At 41.8% G+C, this 27,092-nt stretch overlaps 1 protein-coding gene across 2 annotated transcripts in view; it reads left to right on the forward strand.

Moving 5' to 3' along the window:
- DCBLD1 (discoidin, CUB and LCCL domain containing 1) overlaps positions 1 to 25,678 on the forward strand; it is a 48,731-nt gene extending 23,053 nt beyond the window's left edge. The window contains exons 3-15 of one of the 2 annotated variants that reach the window (XM_074862359.1): positions 3,462 to 3,599; positions 4,153 to 4,204; positions 4,955 to 5,027; positions 6,773 to 6,906; positions 11,565 to 11,605; positions 12,885 to 13,100; positions 13,810 to 13,940; positions 16,137 to 16,284; positions 16,374 to 16,490; positions 17,986 to 18,076; positions 19,105 to 19,154; positions 20,707 to 20,826; positions 23,295 to 25,678. In XM_074862359.1, coding sequence (XP_074718460.1) covers positions 3,462 to 3,599; positions 4,153 to 4,204; positions 4,955 to 5,027; positions 6,773 to 6,906; positions 11,565 to 11,605; positions 12,885 to 13,100; positions 13,810 to 13,940; positions 16,137 to 16,284; positions 16,374 to 16,490; positions 17,986 to 18,076; positions 19,105 to 19,154; positions 20,707 to 20,826; positions 23,295 to 23,812 — 1,829 coding nt within the window. In that variant the 3' untranslated portion in view covers positions 23,813 to 25,678. The remainder of the gene's footprint in view (positions 1 to 3,461; positions 3,600 to 4,152; positions 4,205 to 4,954; positions 5,028 to 6,772; positions 6,907 to 11,564; positions 11,606 to 12,884; positions 13,101 to 13,809; positions 13,941 to 16,136; positions 16,285 to 16,373; positions 16,491 to 17,985; positions 18,077 to 19,104; positions 19,155 to 20,706; positions 20,827 to 23,294) is intronic. The other variant, XM_074862360.1, reaches the window with a different exon arrangement.
- Positions 25,679 to 27,092: the final 1,414 nt, after the last annotated feature.

Consider the following 27,092-nt stretch of genomic DNA (forward strand, 5'->3'; position numbering starts at 1 on the left):
AGTAAAAGTTAAGAGGGCCCTATAAACACAGTTCTCGTTTTCATACTAGTTACAAACCAAAGCTTTCTCCATCATCCCTCCTTTCCACTATAGTTGTACAATATTCATATAGACAGCCTGGAGAAATCAATAAATCCTAGGTGGAATGGACAGAGAAGATGGGGAGCACATACGAGTTTTAAAAGTAAATGTTAAAGTTGTGTTTTTGTCACCTGAATTGCAAGTGGAAAATACTGACTAATAAATACAGTTTTCAGATTAGTCTACAGATGCTGATTGGTTTTAATCTTCTCATGTCTATAAAATCTCACAATCTAGGTATTCAAGGTAATAAGTGTGTCAATGGAAGGTAAATCTAATAGATGTTACTGTGTATATAGAAAGTGCATCTAATTCAGGCACACCATAAGCTGAAATCAGGGAGGCTGGAAGACTATCCTTTCTCTGGGTTTACAACATTAAAGGAAATGTATGGAAGTGCACAGGAAAAACACTATTTTTCTAAAGAAAATTAGAAAACAGAAGAAAGCATAAAATTCTCTCATCAGTCAAAACTGAACCCAAAGAATTGTCTTGACCCTGAATCAGTTCTATTTTCTAAGCATTACTAGTTGTCCCCCTGGGGAATTTCTTGGAAGACAGTCAATGTAAAATAAATTGGGAGGAAAATGAGAATTCGAGGTTAAAAAGGCCACTCTGTAAAATGGAGAGAGGTTCTGCTAAACCTAAACCAGTATTATTGGATAAATCAAATTGGAAAGGTGCTTACACTGGTCATTTTAAACAAAAAAGCACCGAGAAGAGTGCATGTTTCTAGTTCTTTCAGGGAGTAAAGAACCTCTAAGCCAAACCGGTATCTGAACAGTTCCTCTAAGAACAGCAATAGAGAGGTGAGATAATACTTAACATTTTTTTCTAAACTCTACCTCTTAGCGCTCATTTCTGTATATGATAGCATGGAAATAAACTCTGCTAGATCTGCAAGTCTGAAAGAAGTCAGAAGTCCGGCAGTGTAGTGCTGGTATGGCATCACCTGAATTATTGAGAGGAAAAGCGTTGAAATATTTTGCAAGGCTTCCTCAGTTTGCAACAAAAGAACAAATGAATGTTTTGTAGTATTAATAAATGCCTCCTTTTTTTTTTTTTCCAAATCTATGCAGAAAACTAATAAACTTTTGGAAAACATTCCTTCTTTCATTGTATACTTTTTCTTGCTTCTATATCCTTTAAGGAATTAATTTCCCTAGTTTTGAGCTACCCATGGGACTCTTTCAGTACACCAGAACTGCTCTTGGCAGAAGACAACCATAGCCTGGTAACCCTTCTTGGATTTATTACTTAACAGTAGAAACTTGTCTTTAGGCATTGTATGCTGATTTCTTAAGCTGATTGTTTCTGAATTTTTGGCTTTCATTTGGATTATACAACTCTATGTGTCTAGACTTTTTTATTTTATTTTATTGTTTCAGCTTATGACATGTGTGATTTGTTTGTATAATTATCTGGAACGTATGTAGACTTGCTACTGGAGGAGACACATAGTCCTGATCCAGCCAGTGTGTGGTTGAGTGAATCAGCCATCTAAATTATACCTACAGAGTAGATAGGTCACTGCCAATTGCTGCGAGGGAGAAAGCCAAAGAGCACTTGTGAGAAAATATGTAGAGACAGTCCTTGAGAGAAGAAAAGGACTAAATCTTTCTCAGGCATTTTATTTTGAAGAAATGCAATGCCTCCCTGTCTTCTTCCCCTTTCTCTCTCTTGAAAAAAAAAATATCTAAAAGTTAGCACTTTACTTCTCCCACTGCAATCTGACACAAAAGACCTTCTCAAATAAATCACTCGTGCAGTTGTCTGGTATGACACAGTGTCAGATGCTGTCTTTTTGATAAGTTCATTTCCTAAGCAAGTTGTTTAACCCTTTTTATAGACATTGTTTTCTCTAAGTTGTGAGTCATTTTCAACACACGAGTACTCCAGGGAAATGTCACATTCAACTCTCATTTCTCTGTCTGCCTGGCTTTGCCGTATGATTTTTGTAAGCAAAAAGACAGAATTCCTCCTTTGGTTTGTCCCATTCTGCTAAGAATTGGATGTCATTGGCTCTGATCTGGCTACTCTATAGGCTGATCTTATAGTTGTTACAAGGCCAATGAAGTATTTGGGAAAGCCCCCCCCAAAAAGTATCAAGCAAAATGAAGATGCTTTTAGAAGACCGTTAGGAAGGGTACCACTCATCAAATTTGTGTCGTGCTGTGACTGTAATTTCTGGTATCCATCTCTGAAGTCAGTTCCAAGTTGCCCTGAAGTATATAACACCAATAAAATGAGGTTGTCTAGGAAAAATCAAAGTGATCATTTTTCATCCCAAAGGACTCGCTTTAGGACACAAAAGCTGTCATTCACCTCAACAGAACAGATGGGTTGAGGGCTTGTAAAGGGTCTTGTTTGGTTTTTCTGTTGGGAAGAAAACCTGTTTGCCATTTTACAAAAACCTCTTCTTAGCAGTTTATATTGTAAGCATCCTCATGAATTCAAAAAAGTGTACCCAAACTGCTTTGGATTTTTTGTGTCATCTGTGCCTGAGGGCAGCCAGGGACAAGTATTTGCACCCAGGTGTGGTGACAGAAGGCAAGGGCAAAGACTGTGGCAATCTCAAAAGAAAGCTTCCCTCAGGAACTGACTTCTGAAGAAGCAAATGTAATTATTAAGAATCTTGGGCATGCCTGCTGTCACAGGAAAGGAGTGTCCCAAAGACTGTTCCAAGATACCGCAGTTGGTAGCTATAAAACCCTTATCTAATTCAATGTAAGCACAAAGGCTCTTGTCTCCCTGTTCCACACCTTTCATCTTCCCCTTTCTCTCTTTTTCATTTAAAACTCTAGAGAACTGTATGCTTCAATGGTCTGATGATGTTTTTAAAAGGAAAATAAATTGAGAAATTTTCTGAGTAAAGTGGTTCTGCCTTGTAGTACAATTTGGCTCATGGCACACAGGTCCTTGAAAACCAGGTACCCTGTTTGTGATCTTAATCTTTCCTGAATGGCTGCTGTGCTACAGCAGCATGAGCTGTATAGGCCTGGGGAGTTTTATCTGGGGGACCCTGTGTAAGATCCCTTGGATTGCCTTTGAATGTTAGGTTCTTTAATGAGTTACTGATGTTGTAAGTATGCTGTACTTCAAAGGCCAAAGGGCATTAATCATTCTCTTAAGGCTTATGTGATGAGAGAAGTGGATGCTGGAATTGCTACCATGGAGAAACAATTGGATCCTGGCTGCTCCTTGTCACGGTAACTTTGGAGCTCATAACCATAAAGGACTGAAGCCAAAACCCTTTTGTCAACATTTGGATTGGTACTGAAGGAGAATGAGCATGTTATGAAACTCTTTGCTAATCATGACAATATTCCAGCCTAATTATGTCATCTAAACTTTTGAAATCTTCTTTGTTCTGTCTGTAGGGCCATACTGTGGTAATGTGATGCCCGTCCCCAGAGAAATCATTCTGGATAGCAATGAAGCGACTATTCACTTTGAGAGTGGATCCCACGTGTCAGGACGAGGCTTTCTGTTGTCCTATGCCAGTAGTGATCATCCAGGTAAAGTGAAATCAAAAGTACTAAAGGATTAGTGGCATAGTCGCCCCTATTTCATTATCTTCTCTATACACATAGACTTTAGCCCAAATGTTTGGTCCCAGATATTTCCAGATTAGCATGAACCATGGTATTTTTAATAGCATGTGTGCAAGAAGCAGTTGTAACCTTAACCAGATATAATAGCTGCTGAAATCTTACCTAGACAATTTGCAATCCAGGCTCAGTGAAAGAGAAAATTAGTACCTTCTCCTGTATAGAAGCTCCACTATATTCTTCTACACAGTGATAGCGTGAAGGGATAGGGGAGATTAAGATTTGATTCCTGCATTCAATATTCTGGTGGTGTGTGCACCATCGTTGAAGGTGTAAAACAAGAAGAGTAAAAGAAGGGGATTAAAAGAATGAGAGAAAACCATAGCTGTTGCTTTCTAGCTAATAAAATTGTTTAAGTATTTATACAGTCAGGTGTTTAAGTGTAATTCATGTTTAGCCAAATATCTGTCTGTATTTCTACATCCTGCAATGGGGATTGACATTTGTGAACTTTTCACAGATCTAATCACATGTTTGGAACGAGCAAACCACTACACAAAGGCTGAATACAGGTAAAGAGGGTTTGCAGCTCTCTACGCTCTGGCTTGCTTTGCTGTATCTGTCATCTGGTCCAATTGTTAGAAAATGTCATATAAGCAGGTACAGTCTTGGTTTTCTGGAGAATTGATGGGGTTTTTTTGAGCTCTGATGCTGTAATAGTCCAAGGCCTGGTTGTGAGGAGCAGCAGTGCAGAATGGAAGCCTGGGACGCAGAAAAATGAGGGAATGGAGTTACAGAGCTCTCAGCAGTTCTCATTAGGTCATACATATACATAGCATTTGTAAAAAGAGTTTCCACTTTGAAATTCAAGTAGCCTCAAATTCCAGTGCTTCTGAGAGCAGATCACGTCCTAGCTGATACAGGATTATCTAAGGACAAGCTATAATATCTTGGTTCCTTGAACTTTGTGATAGGATTTGAAATGGTAATAAACTGTGCTCTTCTGGCTGCTGTCTGGATGTGCCTATAGGCTTCTTATCTGAGCTGTGCTGAAAACTCGTGTGGTAGCATTTCTAGAACAAGAGAATTAAACAGACATGCCCTTGCAAAACTGCTTTTCTGGTTCTTTGTGTGCTGCTGTGTACAGTCCACTCAGGAACTCAAGGGCCCATTTATTTACCTCCTAGACTCACTAACAGACCGTCAGCCAGAACTTACTTCTAAAATATTTATTGGTTTGAGAGCATTTCTTTTGTATGAGTTTGTTTCTGTGTATTGTCACTACAGTTCATATTTTAAACAAGTCTCTCTTCTCACTACAGCAGATACTGTCCTGCTGGCTGCAGAGACATAGCAGGTGACATTTCTGGGAATATTGGAGAAGGATACAGAGATGTAAGTACACAGGACAATGAGGGGAAATTTATAAAGACAGAAGAGAGAAGCATAGCGCAACTTGGTTTCAACTTTTGCTATTTGACTTTTGTCAGTAATTCTTTCCAGCTGTGTTAAATATACCTTTTATTATCAGTATATGAGTATGTTATCAGTGTATAAGCACACAGAGACACTTTTCAAACAGATCAATCAATTGTGTGAGAATAAATTCCACTGATTGTCAAATACACTTACTGACTTGTAACTTCTGGCTTTCTTAGAAAAACCCTGCATAGGGTTTGTCCCTCTTGAGGCAGTGCTCATTGATGTACTAAATATTCCTGTGACTTCAGCTTTTACTTGTTTGGAGTCCATGGGCGTTTCTTTTCTAAAGTTATCTCTTGTAGGAAAAAAATACATTTTGTTAACGTACAGGTTTTGTTTAATATTACGCCTGCAGTATCCCAGCAATCTGCTCTGAGATGAGATAAACATTATACACTGCCTAATCACATCCTACCAATAACTATGAACCTCTTAGGTTGGTGTAACAGCTTGTTCTTTAAAGTGAAGAAGCTGCCTGAGTGGTTGCATTTATCCACAGTTCATATTGCACAGTGCACTGCTCTCTCTGTGCCCCTCACCCAGGACTCTCCTCCCGTCATGCCTGTGAAATCTTTACACCTTTCACGGTGGAGTAAGTTTAATCATACCACTGAAGTAAAATCCCACCCTATCAGCAGCTGCTGCGTTTCCAAAAAGTCAGTGTTCATGTTTAACCTGTTCATCCAGTTATTCGAGCATGCTACTCCAGCCTGGAAAGTGGCAGAGCTGAAGAAACAAAGAAATGCCACATTACATTCTCATTAGCTGGAGTTATTCCTGCCCTTCGTTCGGGTGATTAGGGAAGAAAAGCTGCACATGGCATGACCTCATGCAGATCTTATCTGTGCTGAGGAATTTTTGAAAGAAATTTTCCTCCACCGTTAAGGGGGATTCAGCTTTTCTGATGGGAAGAACCTGCAGGGCTCCCCTGGAGACCTGCTGCCTTTGTGTCCCCACCCCTCCCAGCCCTCCCTGGAGGGGACAGCCAGGCACCCCAGTTTATCAAGTAGTGTAGCCCAAGCTGGACCTGTGTGAATGAGACCAGTCTCTGCCAGCAGCCCCTGGGATTGTCTCCTTTGCACATTTCCAGTGGCCCTTCTCTGCTCTGCCCTAGCCCAGTGGTACGTTGTTACCACCTAGTTGGCACACAAGTTGTCCTGCCTGTATTTTTCAGCGTTATCCACCTGAGATACTGGCAAATGGGCTATGCTTAAAACCCAGCAGCAACTAGTCAACACATAGCCCAATCTCCTCATGCATGCCATGACTCAAATCCTACAGTGCCATAATAGATAGGTCTGCCTTCAGGCAAGTCCATCAAGTAATTATCCTTTTCTTTTTGCAAAGAAGAGTTGCCTTGCCTTTGACTTTGTTTTCCCCAGGAGTGACACAATACTTATTAGGTTAAAGTCTTACAGCACCTTCTCAGAAGCAGATTATTTGCTTCTTCAATTGAAAAAAAAAAAAAAAAGGTGACTTTTGGAATCTTTTTTCAAAGATTACTGTTCTTTCTCCTTCCCTGCCTCTTATTCCTCTTGAGCCTTTGCTGGATTTTATGAGCTGTAACACCTGTACACTAGTGACTTGGAAGTGAAAGCATTAGCAGTTTGTCAGATTGATCCTCTGAGCTTTGGCTTCTGCCGGCTTCTGCCTTTCAGACCTCACTGCTGTGCAAGTCCGCGATACATGCAGGCATCATCGCAGACGAGCTGGGCGGTCAGATCAGCGTCACCCAACAGAAGGGCATCAGCCGCTATGAAGGCGTCGTCGCCAACGGGGTCCCCTCACACGAGTGAGTACCGCTGGCCTGGCCGGGCTGGCTCAGGTCAGCAGAAGATTTTCTGGGGAGGAAAAGATGTTAGGTGTGGGTCTAGGGGCTTTTGGGCTTTATTTCAATGGCTTTATTAAAATGGTGTTGGCATTGGAAATACGAAAATGTTCCAAGTTTTTAGTGGCTCTATACCGTATAGGGTGGTATTTTTTTTTTCCTGTTCCTTCTGAAACATATTTGCAAATTACTTTGTGAGCAGATAAATGAAAGTACAATGTTCTGCAACACACACCTTTAATCGATGTGCTAATAAATCATGATAAATTCATGTTAAAGTTTAAAAAAAGCTAGGAAGAATGAATAAATAAAAAGTGGCATTGAGCCATAGGGGATTTAATGAACAACTTCTTAAACATTGTGCTTTTGACATGTTCAGAGTTTTTCCCTTTTAGACTATTTATAGCAAGGGTGTTATATTTACCACTTATCTTCTGACTTTTAATTGTACTGTTGTTGAAGTAGAAATAAATCCTCTAATCTCTATCCAGCACAGTAAGCCCTTCCAGCAACTGCCTCTGTCATTCCTGTTGGTTTATATTTTTTAATTTTTAAATGTTACCTGGATTTTACATGAAGCCTTTTTTTTTGTAGGAAGGGAAATCTCAGTCCCATAGCCTATGAGAGCTAAGGGAATATGTCCTTTTTATACTTTTTTCCTGTTTTCCTCATGATTCCTCCACACCCTCCTGACAATTTTACAATCATGGTTTCAGTCATTAAAAAAAAAAAAAAAGCATTCATTTGGTCTGTTGCTGTGCTTAAACTGCAGCACAGATTGAAATGCTTTATATATAGTTGCACTGGAGTATACAAAGCTGGGTAGCATGTAGACCACTAGCCAAAAGCCTGTAAAGCCTAAGTATTTTCTATTTTTCTTGAAAGTTAATTGCCAAAGAAAATTAATATAAACTTGTCTCAAGCAAAGCAGGACGGTGAGCTCGGCTGAGGCACCAAGTCCCTCCATAAAACAAATAATACAAATTCTTTCCATCGCACATGCCAGCTTAGTGAAACCCTAAATTAAATATTTTGTACCTTATCTAAAGATGTTACAGAACCGTTTTCATACATTCATATGTTCATGATCCTTGAGAATTCCAGAAAGAGTAACTCAGACAGTAGCGCATAAAATGGTCTAATGAAAGGCAGCTGGGATTCCCATTTGTATTTTTCTCACAGTACAAGAGCTAGTGAGCAATGAATGAAGCAGCAAATAAGACAGTAAATGTACACGTGCTGGGGGAGAACATGTTTGCATAATTAACCCATCACCTTAACTGCCAAGCATCCTTTTAATGTTGCTTTTCACAAAATACCCTATACATTTCACATGAGTAATAGAAGTACCCACAGAGATGCAAAACTTGTCTCTACTACATCAAGTGGGAAAACTACCATTTACTTGAAGGAGAGCTGAACCGTGCGCTTCCAGGCTGAAGCCAGCCTCCAGAGCTTGGGTTTAGCTCCTTTAATGTGAGGCCCCTGGGAGAGCACCTAAACAAGAGTGCAGCCCCCTTAGCTCCCCTGTGTACCAGGGCAGACAGAGGCACTCAAGCATGACACACATCTGGAAGGGACTGAATTTCCCTGAGGAGACAACCATCACTTTCTACAGATTAAACAGGAAGCCATAGGTAAATGGGCTCATACTGGGTTGGATGCCTGCAAACTAGATGGCACAGATTTTGAGAAAAATGGGAGTGTTAGCACAGCGCTTCCCAGGCTGCTTCTGCTGCTTCGGGCAGCTCGGACAGTCCTGGAAGCCGATGAACTGCTGATGTGAGCCCATTATCCCAGGAGAGGGAAATTGGAGGATGCAGGGAAATCCTTTTATTTCAAAACATGAAAAAGCATTCCTAGAAACAGTGGGCCTGTTTACTAAGAAAATAAACCAATGCATTTCATGCTTTAAAAAGGCTTTTATAAGAGGTATTTCCAAAGCTGCATGGTTTCCCTGTCCTCAGGGTACCTACACGCTGCAAGAAATTCCTGCGGAGCAGCCAGTGCTGGCGAGAAAAAATTGGTGCTTGGACAGCAGCGCTTTAAGAGCTTTTTAGACACCCTTAAGTAAAAGCATACTCAAGTTTTTAAAATCTCATTTATAGTGGATTTCAGTAGTAAAGATTTAAATTATTTAGTGACTTGAGCCGAAATTGACCTCATCAAAAGCTGCTGCTGGAGTGCATCGAGCTGTTAAATATCTGTGTTTTAATGTGATGGTGGAATTACGGCTCACTCGCTCACCAGCCCGCAAGAGCTGACCTTGGCCTCCCTGACTCCATTTTTCAGTGCATTTGTTATGCTCCAGCATCTGTGAGGTTTTCAGTTCTCAAGAACCATGCATGGACCTGCACCCGCAAATGCTATAATGAAGATCAAGTGGCTGGATTTATTGGGCAGTTCTGATATCCCAGTACAAATATATGGGGGTTTAACTTTGTAATGTGACCTGGCCTATGACTGTACATCTGCGCATGTGAAATTTGTCTTTGAAAATGCAAGAGACCGCATGCTCGTGAATTGTGAAAGATGAGATTCAGGGTCAACCTGCACTGCTTATAAAAAGCTTGCTTGAGACGGACTCTGGGAAGAAAAAAAAAAGTATTTGATGCTAACAGAAATTTACTAGGGGAAGCAGCATCCTTTTTTTGCAGAGCTACCAGCACAGGTCTCCTGTACAGTCCTGCCACTAGTACTGTTGGCTAGGCAGGATCCTGAAGGTTGTCAGGAAAATGAGGAGCATGGGGCGATACCATCCCTTAAAGGACAAAGTGAAATGTGTGTGACAAATGCCACCTGTCACATTAGGAAACTGATGAATTACCACTTACTGAATGAGTTTGTCCTCTTCAGTGACTTGCAGAAATGTTTCAGCTTGATTTCCTAGCTTTACAGACCTTAGAAATGCTAACCTACTCCCTTTCTGTGCTAAAATTGTAGCCCTCTATTTGAAAGGGATCTGGGTGACTTATTCATTACAAAGTGTTATCTCATAAATAAGTATTCGAGGAGTGCTCTGATTTCTGGTTTGGGTAGGTTTTACTGATCACCATGGGGTATTATTTTCTTCTTTTCTCTTGAAATGGGTTGCTTTGTGTTCACTAAGAAAGCAAAAATTGTTTTGGTGGTAATGTTGAACTGGTTTGAAGTGAGCAGAGCACATCTGATCGCCCTTGAGGATTGCCTGGGGGGAAGATGTGGGAGGGAGGGCGGGCTTGAGTTTCTCCTGACTACTCTACCGCCTACATGCCCAAATAAATCAGCTCCCTCCCAGTGCTCTCCGTCATCTCTGAAGGGCTTCATTTGCCTGTAGTCATTAGTTTTCCCTCAGTGGCAAAAAGAAGCAGTGTTTTTATTGACCTTGACATGGGACCACTTTCCTATCCCCCATTTGCAGTGCTCTCAAAACATACAGCCTTGCACACCGCTGTTAGCCCACAAACAGTACCTCGGGGGAAATTTTCCTGGCCAACAACAAAGAGCAGCCTGAAAGGGAGCTGTCTCGATGCTTAAGTGCAGAAGATGTTTTACTGCTCAGTCATGCTGGCCAAGGCTTTCTAAAAGGGGCAAGTGATGCGTGCAGCTAATCGAAGTGACATTGAAGGGGTCAGATTTTCAAGAAATCTAAACTAATTTCACATTAAAACTGGGACTTTTCTTTTTATTAGGCAGCCAGTCAGAGTCATCACTTCTGGAATGAAACCTTGGGGGCATTTCACTGGGAATCAAAGTGGCTCCATGGGCGGCCAAGGAAAGCTCAGCTTTCCCTTGTACTGGTGATTTTATCTTGTCTTGCATCGTGCAGGGTTGTATGGAGTGGCCCAAGAAATAGCTTTTCTCCTGAAGCAAAGCAGTCCGTATCAGAAGGAGGAAGAAAAAAGGAGCTGTAGATGTGGTCCTGTTAATGGAACAAAAAGAGCCATTCCTGATGGGAGCTGTTGGTCATGATTATAACAGAACTGGTTCCCACGCAGATTAAAACAAGGAGTAGTTTTCATTCAGTCTGGCTATGATACACCTGTAGCCCAAGTAGGAACGGCCAGACCTGGGATGATTTAGTCACCATCAAGCGTACCTCTTTCATGATGCTTAAAAATGGATTTTCTTCAAACTAGATGCGGACTTAGACTACTAGGAAGTCATTGGTTTCAGTTAAGTTGCTCTAATTTAAGCTACAGTAGGTGAGAAGACACCTGGGCCCTGTGCTGGAGCTGTGTACCACTGGTAGCTCCGGGCCCTGTTAGCTTTCTCAATCCTGGCTCTTTTGAATGCTCTTTTGTTGCTGGTTTGAGGAGCAGAAGGGAAAAGCTTTCCCACAGTGGTACAGGGGCTGTGCAGATGAGAAAAGCAGAAGTGTGCAGCAAGAGTAACAGGCTGATGGGATGGAGAGTCCCTTTAAAGCATAACAAATGCTCAGAACCATTAAAAAACTGATGTGAATTCAGCCACAGGGAGAGATGGCACAAGAGTGCTCTTACTGGGGTTAGTAACCAGCCAGCAAAGTAAGCAGCTATCTGGTCAGAGATATTTTGCTAGATAAACCATGATTCTGAAACTGTACCTTGGCATTCCTGTGACCACATCTTGAAAGGCTGAATTACCTTTTTCTTTTCTTACAGTGGTTCGCTGTCAGATAAGCGGTTTATATTTACTTCAAATGGTAAGAATAATGGCTTTATTTTTAGCTATTCAATTTTTACCTTTTTATTTAAGCATTTTCTGTAAAAGTTTTGAAAAGTAATCAGGAGAATGTCAGGCTGTGTCTAGGAAGGATGTTTTAGGACAGCAATTTTTTTAAATTGGCAAGTGAATAAAAAAATTGAAAGGATGTGAATTGAGCTAGAAAAAACCACAATAGGAATAGGTCATACTCACATAGACAAGAAAAAGAAATAGTATTCTGCTGTTACATTTCTGGTGCCAGCATATGAAAAATGGCCATCAGATAATCCCATTTTTATGTACTTTAGGAGGCAGAAAATGAAAGCAGTTTTTCTACAGACATTTATAAATTCCATCTTCATTATACAAGAAGAGAACAAAAACATAGGAGGAATGAAAATATATTTACATTGCACTGATAGAGAACAAGTTTTTGTTTATGACTTTCCAAGATGCAAAAGCGTCTTTAATCTGTCAAACTGTTCATTTGCATAAAACATAGCAAAGATGGGGGAAAAGTTCACACTCGTTCATTTGAATTATATTTCAGTCATCTGAGATAAAATCATTTACTATTCCACTGAAAACTGTAGAGCATGTATAGGCCTTTGAAACTGCCAGGGAATTATTTTTAACTTCATTGAAACCTTATTCCACTGGCCCGTTTTCTCTGAAGAACCTTGATGTGCAAAAATTTTGCGGGTTCTTTGGTGGAGTTTGTAATACTTACCTGCAGCTATTATCTTCATGATAGCAGCTCCTGGCAGCAGTATCAAGGAGCTTCTCTAATGAGTAACTTTCCTAGCCTTAATTGCAGGTGAGAATCATGAAATATTTACAGTAGAGTGTTCCTTTCAGTACAGTGCCTTCATCTGAGAAATGTTTTGTACAGCAAAATTAGTTAATGCCAATCTTGAAACATAAATATTATGTTTCAGAAGGAAAATTTAAAAATATATGAAGTCTTCACAGGAATGAGACAAAACTGCAGAGATTAAAAAACAAAATGGCAAAAATAGCAGATGTAGTCAGAAGGTGTCATGTATGTAGGAGTTAAATTGGTAAAGGAGAGGGACCGCAGCAGTCTGATACTGGATCATCCACTACAAATTGACTGGCAAACACTACAGCTAATGGATAGCATCAGCCTAGCACTAGATTAGGCAACATCTGACTTTGCTGTTGTGGGTGGTCTTCATATGTTGCTAGCCTAATGTAAAAATATACTGTGAAAACACAAAATAACTCCTTCTGCCTGTCTGTGTGGGGACTCCTAGGCTGCAATAAATCTCTCAGTCTGGAAGAGGGATTCCTCTCCAAGAGCCAGGTTACTGCATCTTCTTACTGGGAGGAGACCAACGAATTTGGGCAACTATTCCAGTGGTCTCCTGACAAGGCTTGGCTTCAAGTCCCAGGATTGTCTTGGGCCTCTAACCACAGCAGCAATCGTGAATGGCTGGAAATAGACCTGGGAGAGAAGAAGAGAATAACAGGTATGTCACTGTCTGGGGTTTCATATGGAGAAGCAACTGAATGCAGCTGTAGAGCTAATAATGCACTAATGCAGTGTTTTTTTCATTAAATGTAATGAAATGGTCTGCATTGAGGAATATTATTTTCATATTTAAGAAATCATGGCTATTTGTAAGATTGGTCTTCCTATAGGGATATAGGATTGGACTCAACTGTCATGCATGCCTGATCTGTAAACATGCTGTAGGCTCAGAACAAAATACTTACACAAGGACCAGTAGAGTCTGGATGAATGATAAATGATTGCTTAGGACCTATTAATGATGCAGTTCTGGAATCAGTAAGAAACATTAAAGTCATAGCCTTTGAAATAATGGCCCAGATGAAAGAGATTCCCTTTTCCAACTCCTGGTTCACTTGTAGAAATGTAAATTACAGTTGCTGCTAAACATATAAAGACTGCTGATACGGAACGTAACATCAAAAAGCAATTACCATTTTTGGAATCATTAATTTGAGCTCTGTTAAAAATTTCACCGCTCTAAATTCACAATTTAGAACTGATTTCTGTTCTTCACTCAACTTTTAAAGTCAGTAACCACCCCTGAATTCCAAAGAGTTTGAAGGCAAAGTTCTATGAATCATTTTGACTTCTGTGTTTGCATTTAAAAATATTCCTTTAAAAAAGACACCTAACAAATGAAAATGTATTTTTCATTTTTTTAAAAGGGATTAAGACCACTGGTTCTGGATCTACTATGCTGAATTTCAACTTTTACGTAAAGACATTTACAATGAACTACAAAAATAACAACTCAAAATGGAGAACTTACAAAGGGATACTGAGCAATGAAGAAAAGGTAAGGGAAAGTGGGAGGGGTAGGAAAGCACAGAGCAATAATGTGTACGCTGCCTTGACACTGAAGGGCAGGTTTTCACTGTCAAGAAAGATTAGGAGCTTCAGACTTGTATAGACTTGGGTTGTCTTCACCAGTGTAATTTATGGCCATAGAGTAGAGAGCGAGCTTGTTGAAACAAGGAAGTTATCTAAGGCTTGCTGAAGTTGTGAGACACACACAGGAAGGCATGTGTATGTGTGTATCCTTCTTTTAAAAAAATAAAGCTGTGCCACAGACTCATTGGGAAAGTCTTCAGCTCAGCTCAGCACTTGTCCTTGCTAGTGTAATGGTTTAGCCCCTGCCGGGGTCTGAGACCACGAGGCCGCTGCCCCTCCCCCACAAAGGGAGTGAAATACAAAGCCCCGATCTGAGATAAGGAAAGGTTTAATACGGCAGTGCAATAGCAACACAACAAACAACAACAATAACAATAAGAATAATAGTAATAACAATGAACAGGGCAAAATATCTACCAATACAGCAGTGAGAGAAAACCCGGCAGCGCGAACCCCACGCGATCACCGATTCTTCCCGGGCTCTGGCGCCTGGACTTGACGTCAGCATGGCATATGAATAACCCGGCTAGAGCTTCCTCCCCCACTGCTGGGGAAACTTAACCCTATCCTGGTTAAACCAGGACAGCTAGGAATGCTGTACCAGCGCAGAAGCATTGGTTGGTACAGCACCAGCAAAGCTGAAGGTCAGCTTCAGATGAACTGGGATGGTCAACCCACCCCTCCAACAAGCAAAACAACCAACTCGGGTAAAAGTACAGTGTTGCTGATGGAGCTGCCCCTGCCGACCAAGCTTCTGCTCGGGCTGTGTTCAGGTCACCAGAGACTGCCCTGCTTCCCGCCCCTCGCTGGTGGGACTCTTCTGACACAAGTCTCTGGGCACAACCTACGTCTATTAGGAGTTGATATAACTGAACGTAAAATAAATGCTCTTACACCAAAATACCTGTCCACACAACAGCTTTCACAGACTCTGGGTGACTTTAACAATGAACAGATGAAAGCACTGCAACTGGTTCCTGCAGATAAAGGATGTGCTGCACAGGTTTGTCTGATAACATTTCCCTCTGAAAACCGCATGTTTTCTTTCAAAAAAAAAACCCCAAACCAAAAGCCCCACTCCCTGCCCCCACAGCGTTCAAAGTCAGACTTTCACTCATCATTTCAGAGGGAACTCAGCTTGACTCAGGTCCTCGGGTCTACCTGGTAGTCAGTCCTGATTCCAGTTTTTAAAAGCTTGGTAAAGGTGTAGAGAGTTTTCCTACTAGCTCTGATTTTCTTAGCTTGTATGGCAAGGAGTTTCACTGCACAACATTAACTGGTTTAATATTTTTTAAATGTTAAACTGAGGGGGTGTCGGCCCAGAAAGTGACAAATCAACCTAGTAGTGGCTGTGAAGGCTAGCTGTTTAAAATCTGCAGGTTTCAGTTTTTCAAAATGACTTGTTATACACAAATTATCTTACGAAATTGTTATATATGATCTTAATTTCAGCTAAGGTGCATGACAAAACCCATCCCATCAGAACCCCATGTGGCCTGGCATTTTATCAAAGATATGTTGAGCTCACTTCCCTATCTCATCAGGCTTTTAAGTTTTCCTAGAGCATGCTGAAGCATCTCCAAGAACCAATTTTTGCAAGGACTACTGTTCTGCACATGGGCTGAGCTGATTCTGGGAAATGCTGTATAAGTGCAGGGAAAAGAAGACACAACTGCATAGTTAATAGTCACTCTTCAAGCCTTATACAGAAAACTGACCATTTTACTAAAATGTCTAGAAATATTTCACTTCAGTTTTTTCTTTTTACATTTTTATACCCTGTTGCCCAAGTAAGGGTGCTGCAGCGCTATTAAATCAAAAATGATAGCATTATACTAGCATACATTAACTAGAAATTACACAGAATTGAAAGAGAGTGATAATCTTTTTTCTCTGAGCTAACAGAAAAATGTGATCATCTGTCAGAAGTAAAGATTATTTCTTTCCAGAACTCTCAATTCCAAAAATCTTGTGGCTGCATTCCAGATTATCATTATATTAGTTTTAGGATAATGAAAATCTTTGAAGTTGCACGTCAGGAGCACTTTGAAGAAAGAGTCTTTTAAAACAGAGCAAACAACGTGCTTACATTTTATTGCAGGTATTCCAAGGCAACTCCAACTCTGGTGACATAGTGCGCAATAACTTCATCCCTCCGATAGTGGCCCGTTATGTGCGAATTATCCCTCAAACTTGGAACCAAAGAATAGCATTGAAGCTTGAGCTGATGGGTTGTCGAATAATGCAAGGTATGGGGTAAGCAGTGCTCCCCAGGCACAGTGCCTCCAAAGCCCCCTGTGCCACCACAGTGTCACTGATGCCCCCTTCTCTTTTGCAGCTAATAGTTCATTTACGCATTCAATGTGGCAGAAACCAAGTCAGAGCACAGAAACCTCCCTTGGAAAAGAAGACAGGACTGTTACCGAGCCCATCCCGTCAGAAGAAACTAACCTGGGTAACACTACCTAGCACTGCATTTTCTCTAGGGTGCATCATTTCTTCAGCCCAGCCTGAGTGAACTTTAAACTTTCTCACAAATCAAAACTTTTATTTTCCCTTCAGACCTTATTGAAGGTTAAGGACAGATAGAAGAGAGAGGACCCTACGTTCTTTTTGTCTTAAGGCACAGAAAGAGATTGAAAGCCTTAATCTTCCTTGATGTGTGAAACATCAGACTTTGGTTTCCCTGTTATATTGGTTTATTTGCCATGCTTGGTAGCTGGTTCAAGGACTATACTGAGCACTCATCAGCATTTTTTGGATGAGCTCTTCCTCACCCTCTTCCTATATTTTATAATTTTTGTAATATGTGAGGCAGTGGTCTCACAAAAATGTTACCTTCTCTCTCTGTAACCATGACTCCTCCCAGAGCAGGTCCCCAGCTCTAAGCAGCATACAGTAGTGCACAACTGCATAATTAAACACTCTTCCATAATGCCTGTGTTCATGGGGGTTCAGAGAACCTTAATTCACATACTTCTCCCTGAATTTGCAGTCTTCATCTTTTAATGTTGTATCTTAGATCTTAAAAAGCAAACAAACAAAATTTGTTGCTTATACTGATTGTTTGGTGGACCCATAGCCAGGCAGGAATTACCGGACCCACTACACCAAACACTGCTACCCATTAGATAGCTGATAGTTGTAGGAATGTCTCTGTAAAAGACCTGGTTGTTAGAAGTAATCACTGTAAGAAAAAAAAGCTCTTCTGAAACTGCATTGCTCTTGCCAAGAGCAAGCTCAGTTCATCTGTGCAGCAGTATGGGTAAATTGTATCCATGCTCACTGAAAATGAAATCTACTGAGATTTCATCTGCTAAATTGTAAATACCCTGTGGATACTTGTACTACCTCACTCTCACACCTGGTAAGAGTCTGTAGGAATAGCAAATGGCAGACTCCTGACACAAGACCCACCCCACTGCTAATTTTCAAATCCCTGCTCTAAAGCATGTTGTGTTAGATTTTTAACAGGGGCTAAACAGGTTTTTCCCTAGCTCCACTCCTGGAAATCTTTGAACTATTTTGACTGAAATGTTTCAGCCAGTTCAGCATGAGCCAGCTACTCAGCATGTAAAATTACAGCCTCATTTGGCACTTTTATAAGCAACTGAAAACAGAGTGTAAGTGGCTTTTTAAAAGTTACCTAGTGTGTAATAAGAAAGAACTGCTCTTTGTAAGGATGCATATAGATGTTAAGTCGAGTGTCAGCCTTGAGAAAGTATATTTAACTCTTTTGTCTCAATGCTGTTCCACATAGGTACATGGCAACCAAGTATGGCTGAGGAATGGTCTTGCAGTTTTATAGTTTTACATTTTCATGCTCTCTTGCATGAAGCGTTCCTGCAAGATTATCTGCCTTTTGCTGTATTCTGTGTAGTAAAAATTACCAGCTTCAGAGTAATTTCCCTTTTAAACTTTTATCCTTTTTCTTTTTTTTTGTCATGCAGGCTTAAAGCTTACAGCTATAATTGTCCCTGTCCTCATCGTGCTGTGTCTGTTCCTGTTCTCTGGAATTTGTATCTGTGCAGCCCTACGCAAGTAAGATACTGGCTTTTGTTATAGGAGGCATGTGTGGCTACCTAGCTATCACGTCCAACTACATGTCCTCTTTCCAGAGCCTCTTTACCAGGGAGTTGGAAATTGATCCTGTTTGGAAGTCTTCCTTTTAAGCAGAACTCATGTCGTGTCTCTCTAAATTGTATTTCTTATTACACATCTTCCCTAGTCAGACAAAAACAAAGATAAAGCAGGTCAGAACTGCACACCCTGATTTACAGTCCAATGTAATTGGCTGTTCTCTTCAGCTTACATATACCCACAAATACTAAGGCATAAAGCAATCGAAGACAGAGTAGTTTCCACATGAAAGCCAAGTAAAAATTCAGTGAAGGGAGGATTTGAGCTATCTATCTGGATCATTTTTTGTTATTTCCCTCCTGTTGTGTTTCTGCTTCTGAATCCCTTAAGTCAGAGCATTTAACGTAGTGGGCTGAAAGCAGAGCCCACCTGTAAGGAGTTGCACACATACACTGGTAAGCAGCTAAAACTAAGCCACTTCATTTCACAAGTCAGAGGACTGGAAGAAGCACTGCTAACTGTGATTCCTGCTAGATGTTCATTCACATGAACCTGCACTTGCATGTAGAGCTGGAAAATGCTTCTGTCAGCAGATAGGGATTTGGAAGTATAAGCAATGCTCTGGTGATGTTGCTTCATCACTAGCGGTACCCAGCTCTGCCCTGGATCCCCAGTAAACCTATAAACTAGCCAAAGAATTCAGAAGAACAGATCGAAAACATAACCTGGAGTGACACATACAGACATGGACACATCAAATCGACGAGTGCCAGACACAAGAAATTTGAACACTGGCACTCAAAACTTGCAATGGGATATCAAAACACTGGTTTGCATGCCTTGCATTCTAGTAAAGACCAGCTTCCAAGAACTCAAAGTGAAGCATCGTCCTCAGCTGCTAAACACAAAGGCTCTCTCTGCTGGAGCTAAGGCATAAAGTTAAAATGCTGTGAATGCAGATGTTTATAAATACTTTCCTCTCCTCGCAGGCGAGAAGCCAAAGGACTTTCTTATGGATTATCCAGTGCGCAGAAATCAGGTTAGTGGAGAATCGTGTACTTTGTCCTGTCCTGGCCATTGGGCCAGCGGGAAGGGGTTTATGCAACTAAGTATGAAATGTTTATGAAATAGCATCCGTGTTTCCTCGTTCAAATTCACATCTCCATACAAGGGAAATGGCAAACTATAGTCCCACTTGTGTCATCCTAGCACAGTGCCCCAAGAAACAATATAATTTAGTTTCTATGACAGAAAGGCAATTAGCAAAAGATCTATTATACAGAGTGCATAAATTAGCATGTAAGACTGTTCCCAGGAGCCCTCCCTTTCCTCCCTCCTCCAAAATACCTATTTTGCAGAAAATTGCTGCTTTCCTTTTCTTTTCCCTAGCAGAGGGGATTGCCTTTCTCTAAGAGAGCAAGGGCTAATAATTTTTTATGGGTTTAATATTTCCATCTCACTGCCCTCCCTGGTTGGAACTGTATTTATAAAGCCTAACAATACTGAATTGCACTTCATGTGTAAAACCTGAATAGGGGACTGGCTTGAGGACTCTGCTTTAGGAGATGCCTGCAAAACCTCAAAGTATATTCTTTGTCTTGCTCAGTAATGCCTTCTAGAGTGGGCTCTCCCGTCAGCTTGGAAGTTAGGGTTTAGCTGTCGTTCCTGGCCAGCCAACTCTATAGAAGAATATCCTTCTGAATCTCAGCGTTCCATAAAAAAAGAAACCACTAAGCAATTCACATTTGTCTTGACAAGTGCCTTGCAATAGCTCAGCTCCAGAATTTCATCCCTCAGCAGTTGCTGACGTCAGTGAAAGGAATGTTGTTACCCACTGCAGCTCGCCCTCATTAGAAAATTAATTTGTACTTAACATCATATTTGCTAATATGATTTTTCGAGGTCACATCATAATCCTTTCTCACTTGGTAATGAGGACAAATCCCAAGAAACTGGAGATAGCGTCTTATCCAGTCAGTTCATTTGTTGTGCGTATGCTTCACAAATCAAGCTCCTAAGCCCTTGTGAACCAGGCTTGGGACTTAGAAAGCTGGGAGCTGAACGCAACCCTCCACAGACCTCCTGTTGCAGGCTCCAGGGAAGTGCCTGACACTGTGGATTTTTTCTTTTCTGTCTCCCAAGGATGTTGTGAGAACAAATTAACTGATGAGTGCAGGTGCTCAGATATCAAAGAAGCCATGCTAGTCTACTGAAAAAAGAAATTTCAAGCATACTTTTTGCCACATAAGCAATGGCAAAACATGTAGCTGATTTAAAGCTGGTATTTTACTGATGTACTCTGTTAAGGCATCAGTGCAGGCACCTACAGAGTTTGAGTCCTTCTTGCCAAGAAAATCCTCTATAAAGTTTTGTTTTCACTTGGAAATCCCGGTTGATGATTCACTTTTTCCCTTTCACCCTCCAAATTTAGGGGACTTTTTTTTACAAACAGCCCATTTTAGTCTTGCTCTTTAACTACTTTAATATATTTACAGCAATGAGTACACCAAAAATTAAACTTTCTGACAAGTCTCCTGATTGTAAGCATTTAACTTGCTGATAAGCCTTCTATTTTTATTTCTTTATCATAGGTTGTTGGAAGCAAATCAAGCAGCCCTTCACCAGACATCAGTCAACTGAATTTACCATCAGCTATAATAATGAGAAGGAGACACCACAAAAACTAGATCTGGTCACCAGTGACATGGCAGGTAACAATTGCTCCCCCTGCGATGCATTCATTTTGCTCTGCCCGCAGAGCAGGTAACAGGGAGAGGGACAGGCCAGCTCTCATGCAAGTGGAGGCCCAGGAACAGATTTATCTATGTTCATCCCAGATGTATAGTGAAGCAGCTAAATATGTTAGGAGGAAAAAGATCACTATTTTGGAAATTTTTTCTTGCAGTTGTTGGGAAAGATTTCTTGATTCTGAAATAGTTACAGCTTAAGATAACCGTGGAAGGCACTCAGGCATGGATACAGTGCAAGAATGTGCCTAGGATAGGATAGTTTGCCTTTGCTGTCTAATTTTTGTGTTTTGATTTAAACACAAATGTCTCTGGAAATGGAACAAAATATAATGCCCTTTGCTGCTGAGCAAATAGAGTAATTACTTAGCTGGTTCATGTTGCGATTTCATGCCCAGCTGGAAGTTGTGCTGAGATCCCTGTGCAGCTTTCCTGGTGCCTGAACTATTTTGAAGACAAGGCCCGCTGAAGTCAGAGCAGGTAGGGGAGAGAGAAGATAAAAATCAACTGCTACCTTACAGGTCACTGTTTGGATAGAGCAAATCTCTGCATCAGTACTATTTACATCCCAAAGGGATGACTTTTTAATTCATTCTCCCTGCCTAGTTTAGTCTCTCTGGAAAGACTAGTAAGACCAGCCATTTCATGGGATCGGTGATCAGCAATCTTCCAGAAAGATTAATTTGCTGTTTCCAGCCTCCAGACCTTAGAAATTCCTTAGAATTTCTCCAATGCATTTGGCAGAGAAATGCATTTAAAAAACAAATGGATGGTTACTGTAATTCCATATGGTGCTACCCTGGATATCTTTCAAAGGTGGTTTAAATCCTTTACAGAAACTTTCAATATACATATGCAGAGACCGATAAAGCAGTTTTATTTCATGAAGGAAAGGGAGTGAATAAAGGTTGGTCATAAATCATGGTTATCTGGCTCCCCTGGCCATGGCTGGGGAGCCTCTGCTCTCTCCATCCTCCCCTCCTGCCATGTTTGTGGGAAGTCTTAACTCTCAGCCTGGCCAGGCAGCTCCCCAGCCGCAGCATTTCACCTACAGTCTCCTTAAAAATAAGAACCATGACATAAAAATGTGAACACAGCCCAGAAATGTGCCATTTAGTAATTTAATCGCAGAGAGCATGCAACTTGCATATAGGTTAACATGCTACATGGAATTCCCTCCCTTTGAATCGCCGGCTGCCTGTTGGTTCCCAAAGGCAGCTGGGAGTAAGTCGAGATGCTTCGTCCTGAGCAAGGGAGATTGCTGAGGATGGCAGCAGCAATGCTGGGGAGAGCTGCACCGCTTACTTAGTGAAATATCATAACACCTTCACCCTACATGCTGAAGTTTGGGACATAGCCAGGAACTGCCAAAAAGATTCACAGGACATATGGGATCGAATTCGACGCTCATGTCAGATGAACCACGATGCCAGAACAGAAACTGAGCTAACTTCTTCACGCCTGCGTCAAAACATGATACTTTAGCAGTGTCATTTACTAGAGCTGTTCAGGCCACCGTATGTATCTGTAAGAGATTGTCACTAGCACCAAAGCGAGAAAGTTAGAACGTTGAATTTTCTCATAATAGTTTTACTGGATTTCTTGAAAACCCTTTTAGTCCAGATCTCCTTCTTAGACGGCAGCCTGGCATCTGCCTCAACTAGAGGTGCAAACACACGCTTCTTAAGGCCGCATTTCCTCCATCTTGCTTCTTGCTCCTGCTTGGGCTGTTTGCCCATCCCCAGCTCTAGCCCTGCCGTTCCCCTTGACCAGGGTGACCGCTCAGTTCCTCCAGCAGCGCTGGTCCCGCTTCTCCTCCCCCGACTCGTCCCCCCTCATGCGCCCGCAGCAGTGCTGAGCTGGCTTAGCGCGTTTCACACTTCCCTTGACTCTCTTGGCTGCCGTTCCGCCTAACTTCATCCTTCTTGTCAGTAAGCTACTGCAAGATGCCTTTTAAATAAAGGCAGCACTTGGTCAGGCTTGTTAAGAATCCTCTGGGCATTTTAATTATTCCAAAAGTGGAACACTTGTTCTGGAGAACTTCTTGCTTGTGGATCTTCATGCAATGTCTTTTGTCCAGTTTGTTGCTAATATTTTGTTGACTTCTCTCTTTTTTTTAGGGTTTTGAGCATACTCCAGAAATTATGTTAGTTTATTTGGGTAGGTAGGTGGGGAAAGGGAGGGAGGGAGTAGCAAAAGGGGTGGCAGATTGGAGTTCCTCCATGGAAGAGCTTCTGCCATGTTCTGCAACACTTGCTCACTGAAGGTTACAGGACCAGTGCTGGGGAAAGGTTTCTTTGTATCCCTGATAACTACGTGTTTGATACAATAACTGAGTAATTTTTCAACATAAAATACCTACGTATACATAAGTATTATATACATAAAATAACCAATCTATGCCTTATTGAGCAGTTCATGCTTCCTTTTAGATTATCAGCAGCCTCTCATGATCGGGACTGGGACAGTAACACGGAAGGGATCTACTTTTCGACCCATGGACACCAAAGACGAGGGAAGAAGGGGGAGTTCAGAGTTTGAAAATCACTATCACTGTCCACACAGAGCTAACCGGCATGAATATGCTCTGCCGCTGACCAGCCAAGAGCCCGAATACGCCACCCCCATAATAGAGCGGCACACAACAAGAGAAAATAATTTCCCCTCTGAAAACGGCTACAACGTACCTGTCGTCTCATCTCAGAAACACTCCCTTTCTGCTGGCAGCTTCTCCAGTTCATGCAAGACCGATACCAGGAATGGAGACTATCAGACACCCCAGAGTGTCATAAACTACGACAAACCCAAAGTTAACGGTGTTCTGACCTCTGTGAGCTACAGCACGGACTACCAGAAACCTCAGCCCAATGCCCTTGGGAGCGAGGGTTACTCAACGCCCAGAGACTGCCTAAAACCAATAAGCCAGACAGCAATGACAGCTCTCTTGTGATCTGCCGAGCAGGAGAGACACGGTGTGCAGGAACGTTGCTGCACAGCTTTCTGAAGCGAAAACAGAGTTTGGAGGGACTCTGCTGCGGGAGGCAGAAGGCAAACAAGCCCTGTGTACATAATATTGCAGTCTTGCTGGGTTCTGACATCTGAAGAAAGCATATGCTGTTTATCACTGTTTATAGCAAGAGAGATGTTATCAGTGAAGACTGTACATCTTATTTTCTGTAACTGATCTCAGTGCTCCATTTGCAATGTGTGCAATTTGTACATAGCTTTTATTTAAGGAGAATTTCTTAAGTTTCCTTTTCACCTGGGGGATTGAAAGGATTGCAGAAAAGACTATTTAAGAAAAACAGGCCTCCTCCGTCTTTATTTTACCTGCTGTTGTACTGGCAGCTGTAAATGGTGTATCTTACGGTTGTGGTGGTTCATCTCCTTTCCTGTGATAACTGAAGATAGGGCATCACTGTAGATGATAGAAGAAGTAAAACTACTTGAAGCATAATGTGCACAAGAGAAGGCAGCTGAGCATTTAAATACTGTGCTCAAACCCACTTTCCTGGCTGCTTTTTTAGCAGCAATTCTTATATGCTTGAATTTGATCTAGCGTATGAGCTGAGCCTGTCTAACTTGCTATTCACGTTAGAAACAGGTAGAAAGGCTGAAACATTTTGGGTTCAAGCCACGGTGATCACTCTGCAATAGAAAAAAAAAAAAAAACAACATACCCAACATCTGTCAATCTGGTTTTTTGGTTTTGTTTTGGTTTGGTTTTTTTTTCAGGAAGTGTGTGTAGAACCAAAATGTGAGAATTAGCTGAGAATTAAATCCCATTCAGGCCCTAACTGATGCTTTTCCTGCTAAACTATAAGGAAATTTGTTCCTTGACACAAAGCAGCAACCTTCCTGAACTCTTCATTGCTCCACTAGGTATTTTTCTGTCTTACAGATTTAGGGTAGCATTTCTATTTGAAATATTTTGACTAAGTAAAACACAGTGTGTGTGTATGGCATACTGTTGCAGTTAAATTTGCAAGACAGTAGATCAGCACAGTTGTTTTCAAATAGTTTTTCTTTTGCAACTAACGTTACCCTTAATTCTGTTTTTGGACAAACTTGAAAAAGCGTGGGGATGGGTGCAATGTATCGCGCAGTAGCTGGCTCCTCTTCCAGCAGAGGCGTTGTTGAAGCAAAACAGCTTCTGGTAGCAACTGGGACCGTCCACTGCCCTTCTACCTGCAGTGCTTGGAGTGTCATTTTGAATCTGAAAGCTTGTCCTAAAACGTCAAGAAGCAATATACTTCTGGGAAGGAAGAATGGTGCTATATTTAAAGCACAAGGTTGGGAAACAAGACCAGTAAAACCTGAGCTCTGGGAAAGTCGCTGTCTGAAGGTCCTCCGTTTCCCTGTGTGTAAACTGGGGATAATTTGCAAAGGATGCAACAAAGATTTGTGGTCTGTTCGTAAAGTGCTTTCAGATCCTTGGGTAGAAAGTGCTGTCAGAGTACAGACTAGTTGCAGTGATACTACTCACAAATATTGCTAACTCCAGCCACGTCCAACCTTAAGGCAAGCTCATAATGGGTTCTTTGCATACACTTGTTTTGTGGCCTCAAGTGGTGCCATTTCCTCACGCTGCCGCACCGTGCATGCGATTCCTGTGCAAAGAAGCAAGAGTCAAGGTAACCTCATAGCCTTCCTGTGTTTGCTGTCAATACTGTTTCTGTGAAATGTCTAAAACACCTCAGGTCCTGAAGTGAAACAGCAGCAGCCTGTTTGTTAGACCGAGCTGGGCGGTGTTGTTTACCTTCTGTTGTTTACATGTCTGTGTAAATAAAGAACACTGGTATTTGTAAATCAGTCACACAGGCCTGCTACTTAACTCGGTGACTTGATCATCACTGCACGCCCACTCTCACCACATATCCCACAGGGTGAGAAGGAAGTGTTCCTTACGCCCTGCAAAAGTGCCAGTTGCGCTGCTGCAATTCACAGTCCCAGTGACAGGCTAAAAAAAGTCTCTCGGTGCCCCATTTAGCTCAGCTTTTCTGTCCATAAGCTCTAGAGAAGAAGCACCCACGAACAACGTCTGCACCCAACCCTGCTGCTGGATGCATGTAATTGAGGAAAGGATGAGGATGCCCCGCCCCCCCAGGAGCCTGAAACCAACACTCCACCCACACAGCTAATTAGCCTGACTTGTCACTTTACGAATAAGCAGGGTTCAGTAATCAGGGCTACTCCCCACCTAACGAGGCACTTAGATAATGCAGCACTGCAACGGGACGGGGCAGCACTGCTTCATAATAAACTTTTGGCATGCCTCCGCCACACGCTTTGCACATCTGCAAGCATACTACAAGTGTCAAAGGGTTCTTGGTAGCATGTGCCTATTTCTGCTGCTGCTCAAACCTGTCTTAACACAGCTGGTTTGGCCTAACGAAAAGTTGGGTCTCAATTTGCACCTTGCCTTCATCCCCACCCTCCTCAAAAAATCCCCCTGCAAAACTGCAAAAAGACAGCTTAAAATAAATCCCCAAACATCTTCATCCTCCCTGTGTCACAGTGGCTTGGTGCTGATGGGGATGGAGGCAGTGCAGCAGCTCTGTAGTCACTCACAGCTCCTGGTTGCTGCCGTGGTGTTTCATGGTACACATCTGAGGGACTGCTGAGGACAGTTAACATAAAAAGTCTTGGCCTTCTCCATCTCAGCCCAGGAAATAGAAAGTTTTTAGTGACCCTATCAGCAGATACGCAAGGGAACTTCCTACCTGTGTAGTCTATCCTGATGGTGGTGGAGATACTAAATCCTGGTGTAGGAAGGAAAGACAACTGCCTGAGTCTTCCCACTGGTAGTGGCTCATCCTCATGCTTCTCCCCTGAACGGCTTCTCACATACTCGTATGTCAGACTCCATTTGTCTACATCAGCCTGTTCTCACCATCAAAACCAGTTGCAGGTATAACTCAGGCAGCCTTACCAAACATCACACATTTAAAAATCTTCCTTCCACAGAGAATGTTTGAGTATGCACCATTTTGAGACATCTACACACTTGGAAGGGCCGCATTAGCTCTGGGTCTCTCCAGTGTCTCTAGAGATTGTGTGAGAGCAGAGTCTGACCCTGTGGTCAATGGGAGACTTTCAGTAGTGTTTCCGTACCAAACGTCTTTCCTGAGACGTCACTCCCAGTAGGCTGGAATGATAAAACCAAGCCAGAGTTCACAAGAAGGTTAAATATTAACTGATCATAGCACTAAGGGCCTGCCTGTCCCAGC

Source organism: Strix uralensis, chromosome 3 (assembly GCF_047716275.1).
Source record: "Strix uralensis isolate ZFMK-TIS-50842 chromosome 3, bStrUra1, whole genome shotgun sequence".
Taxonomy (NCBI): Eukaryota; Metazoa; Chordata; class Aves; order Strigiformes; family Strigidae; genus Strix; species Strix uralensis.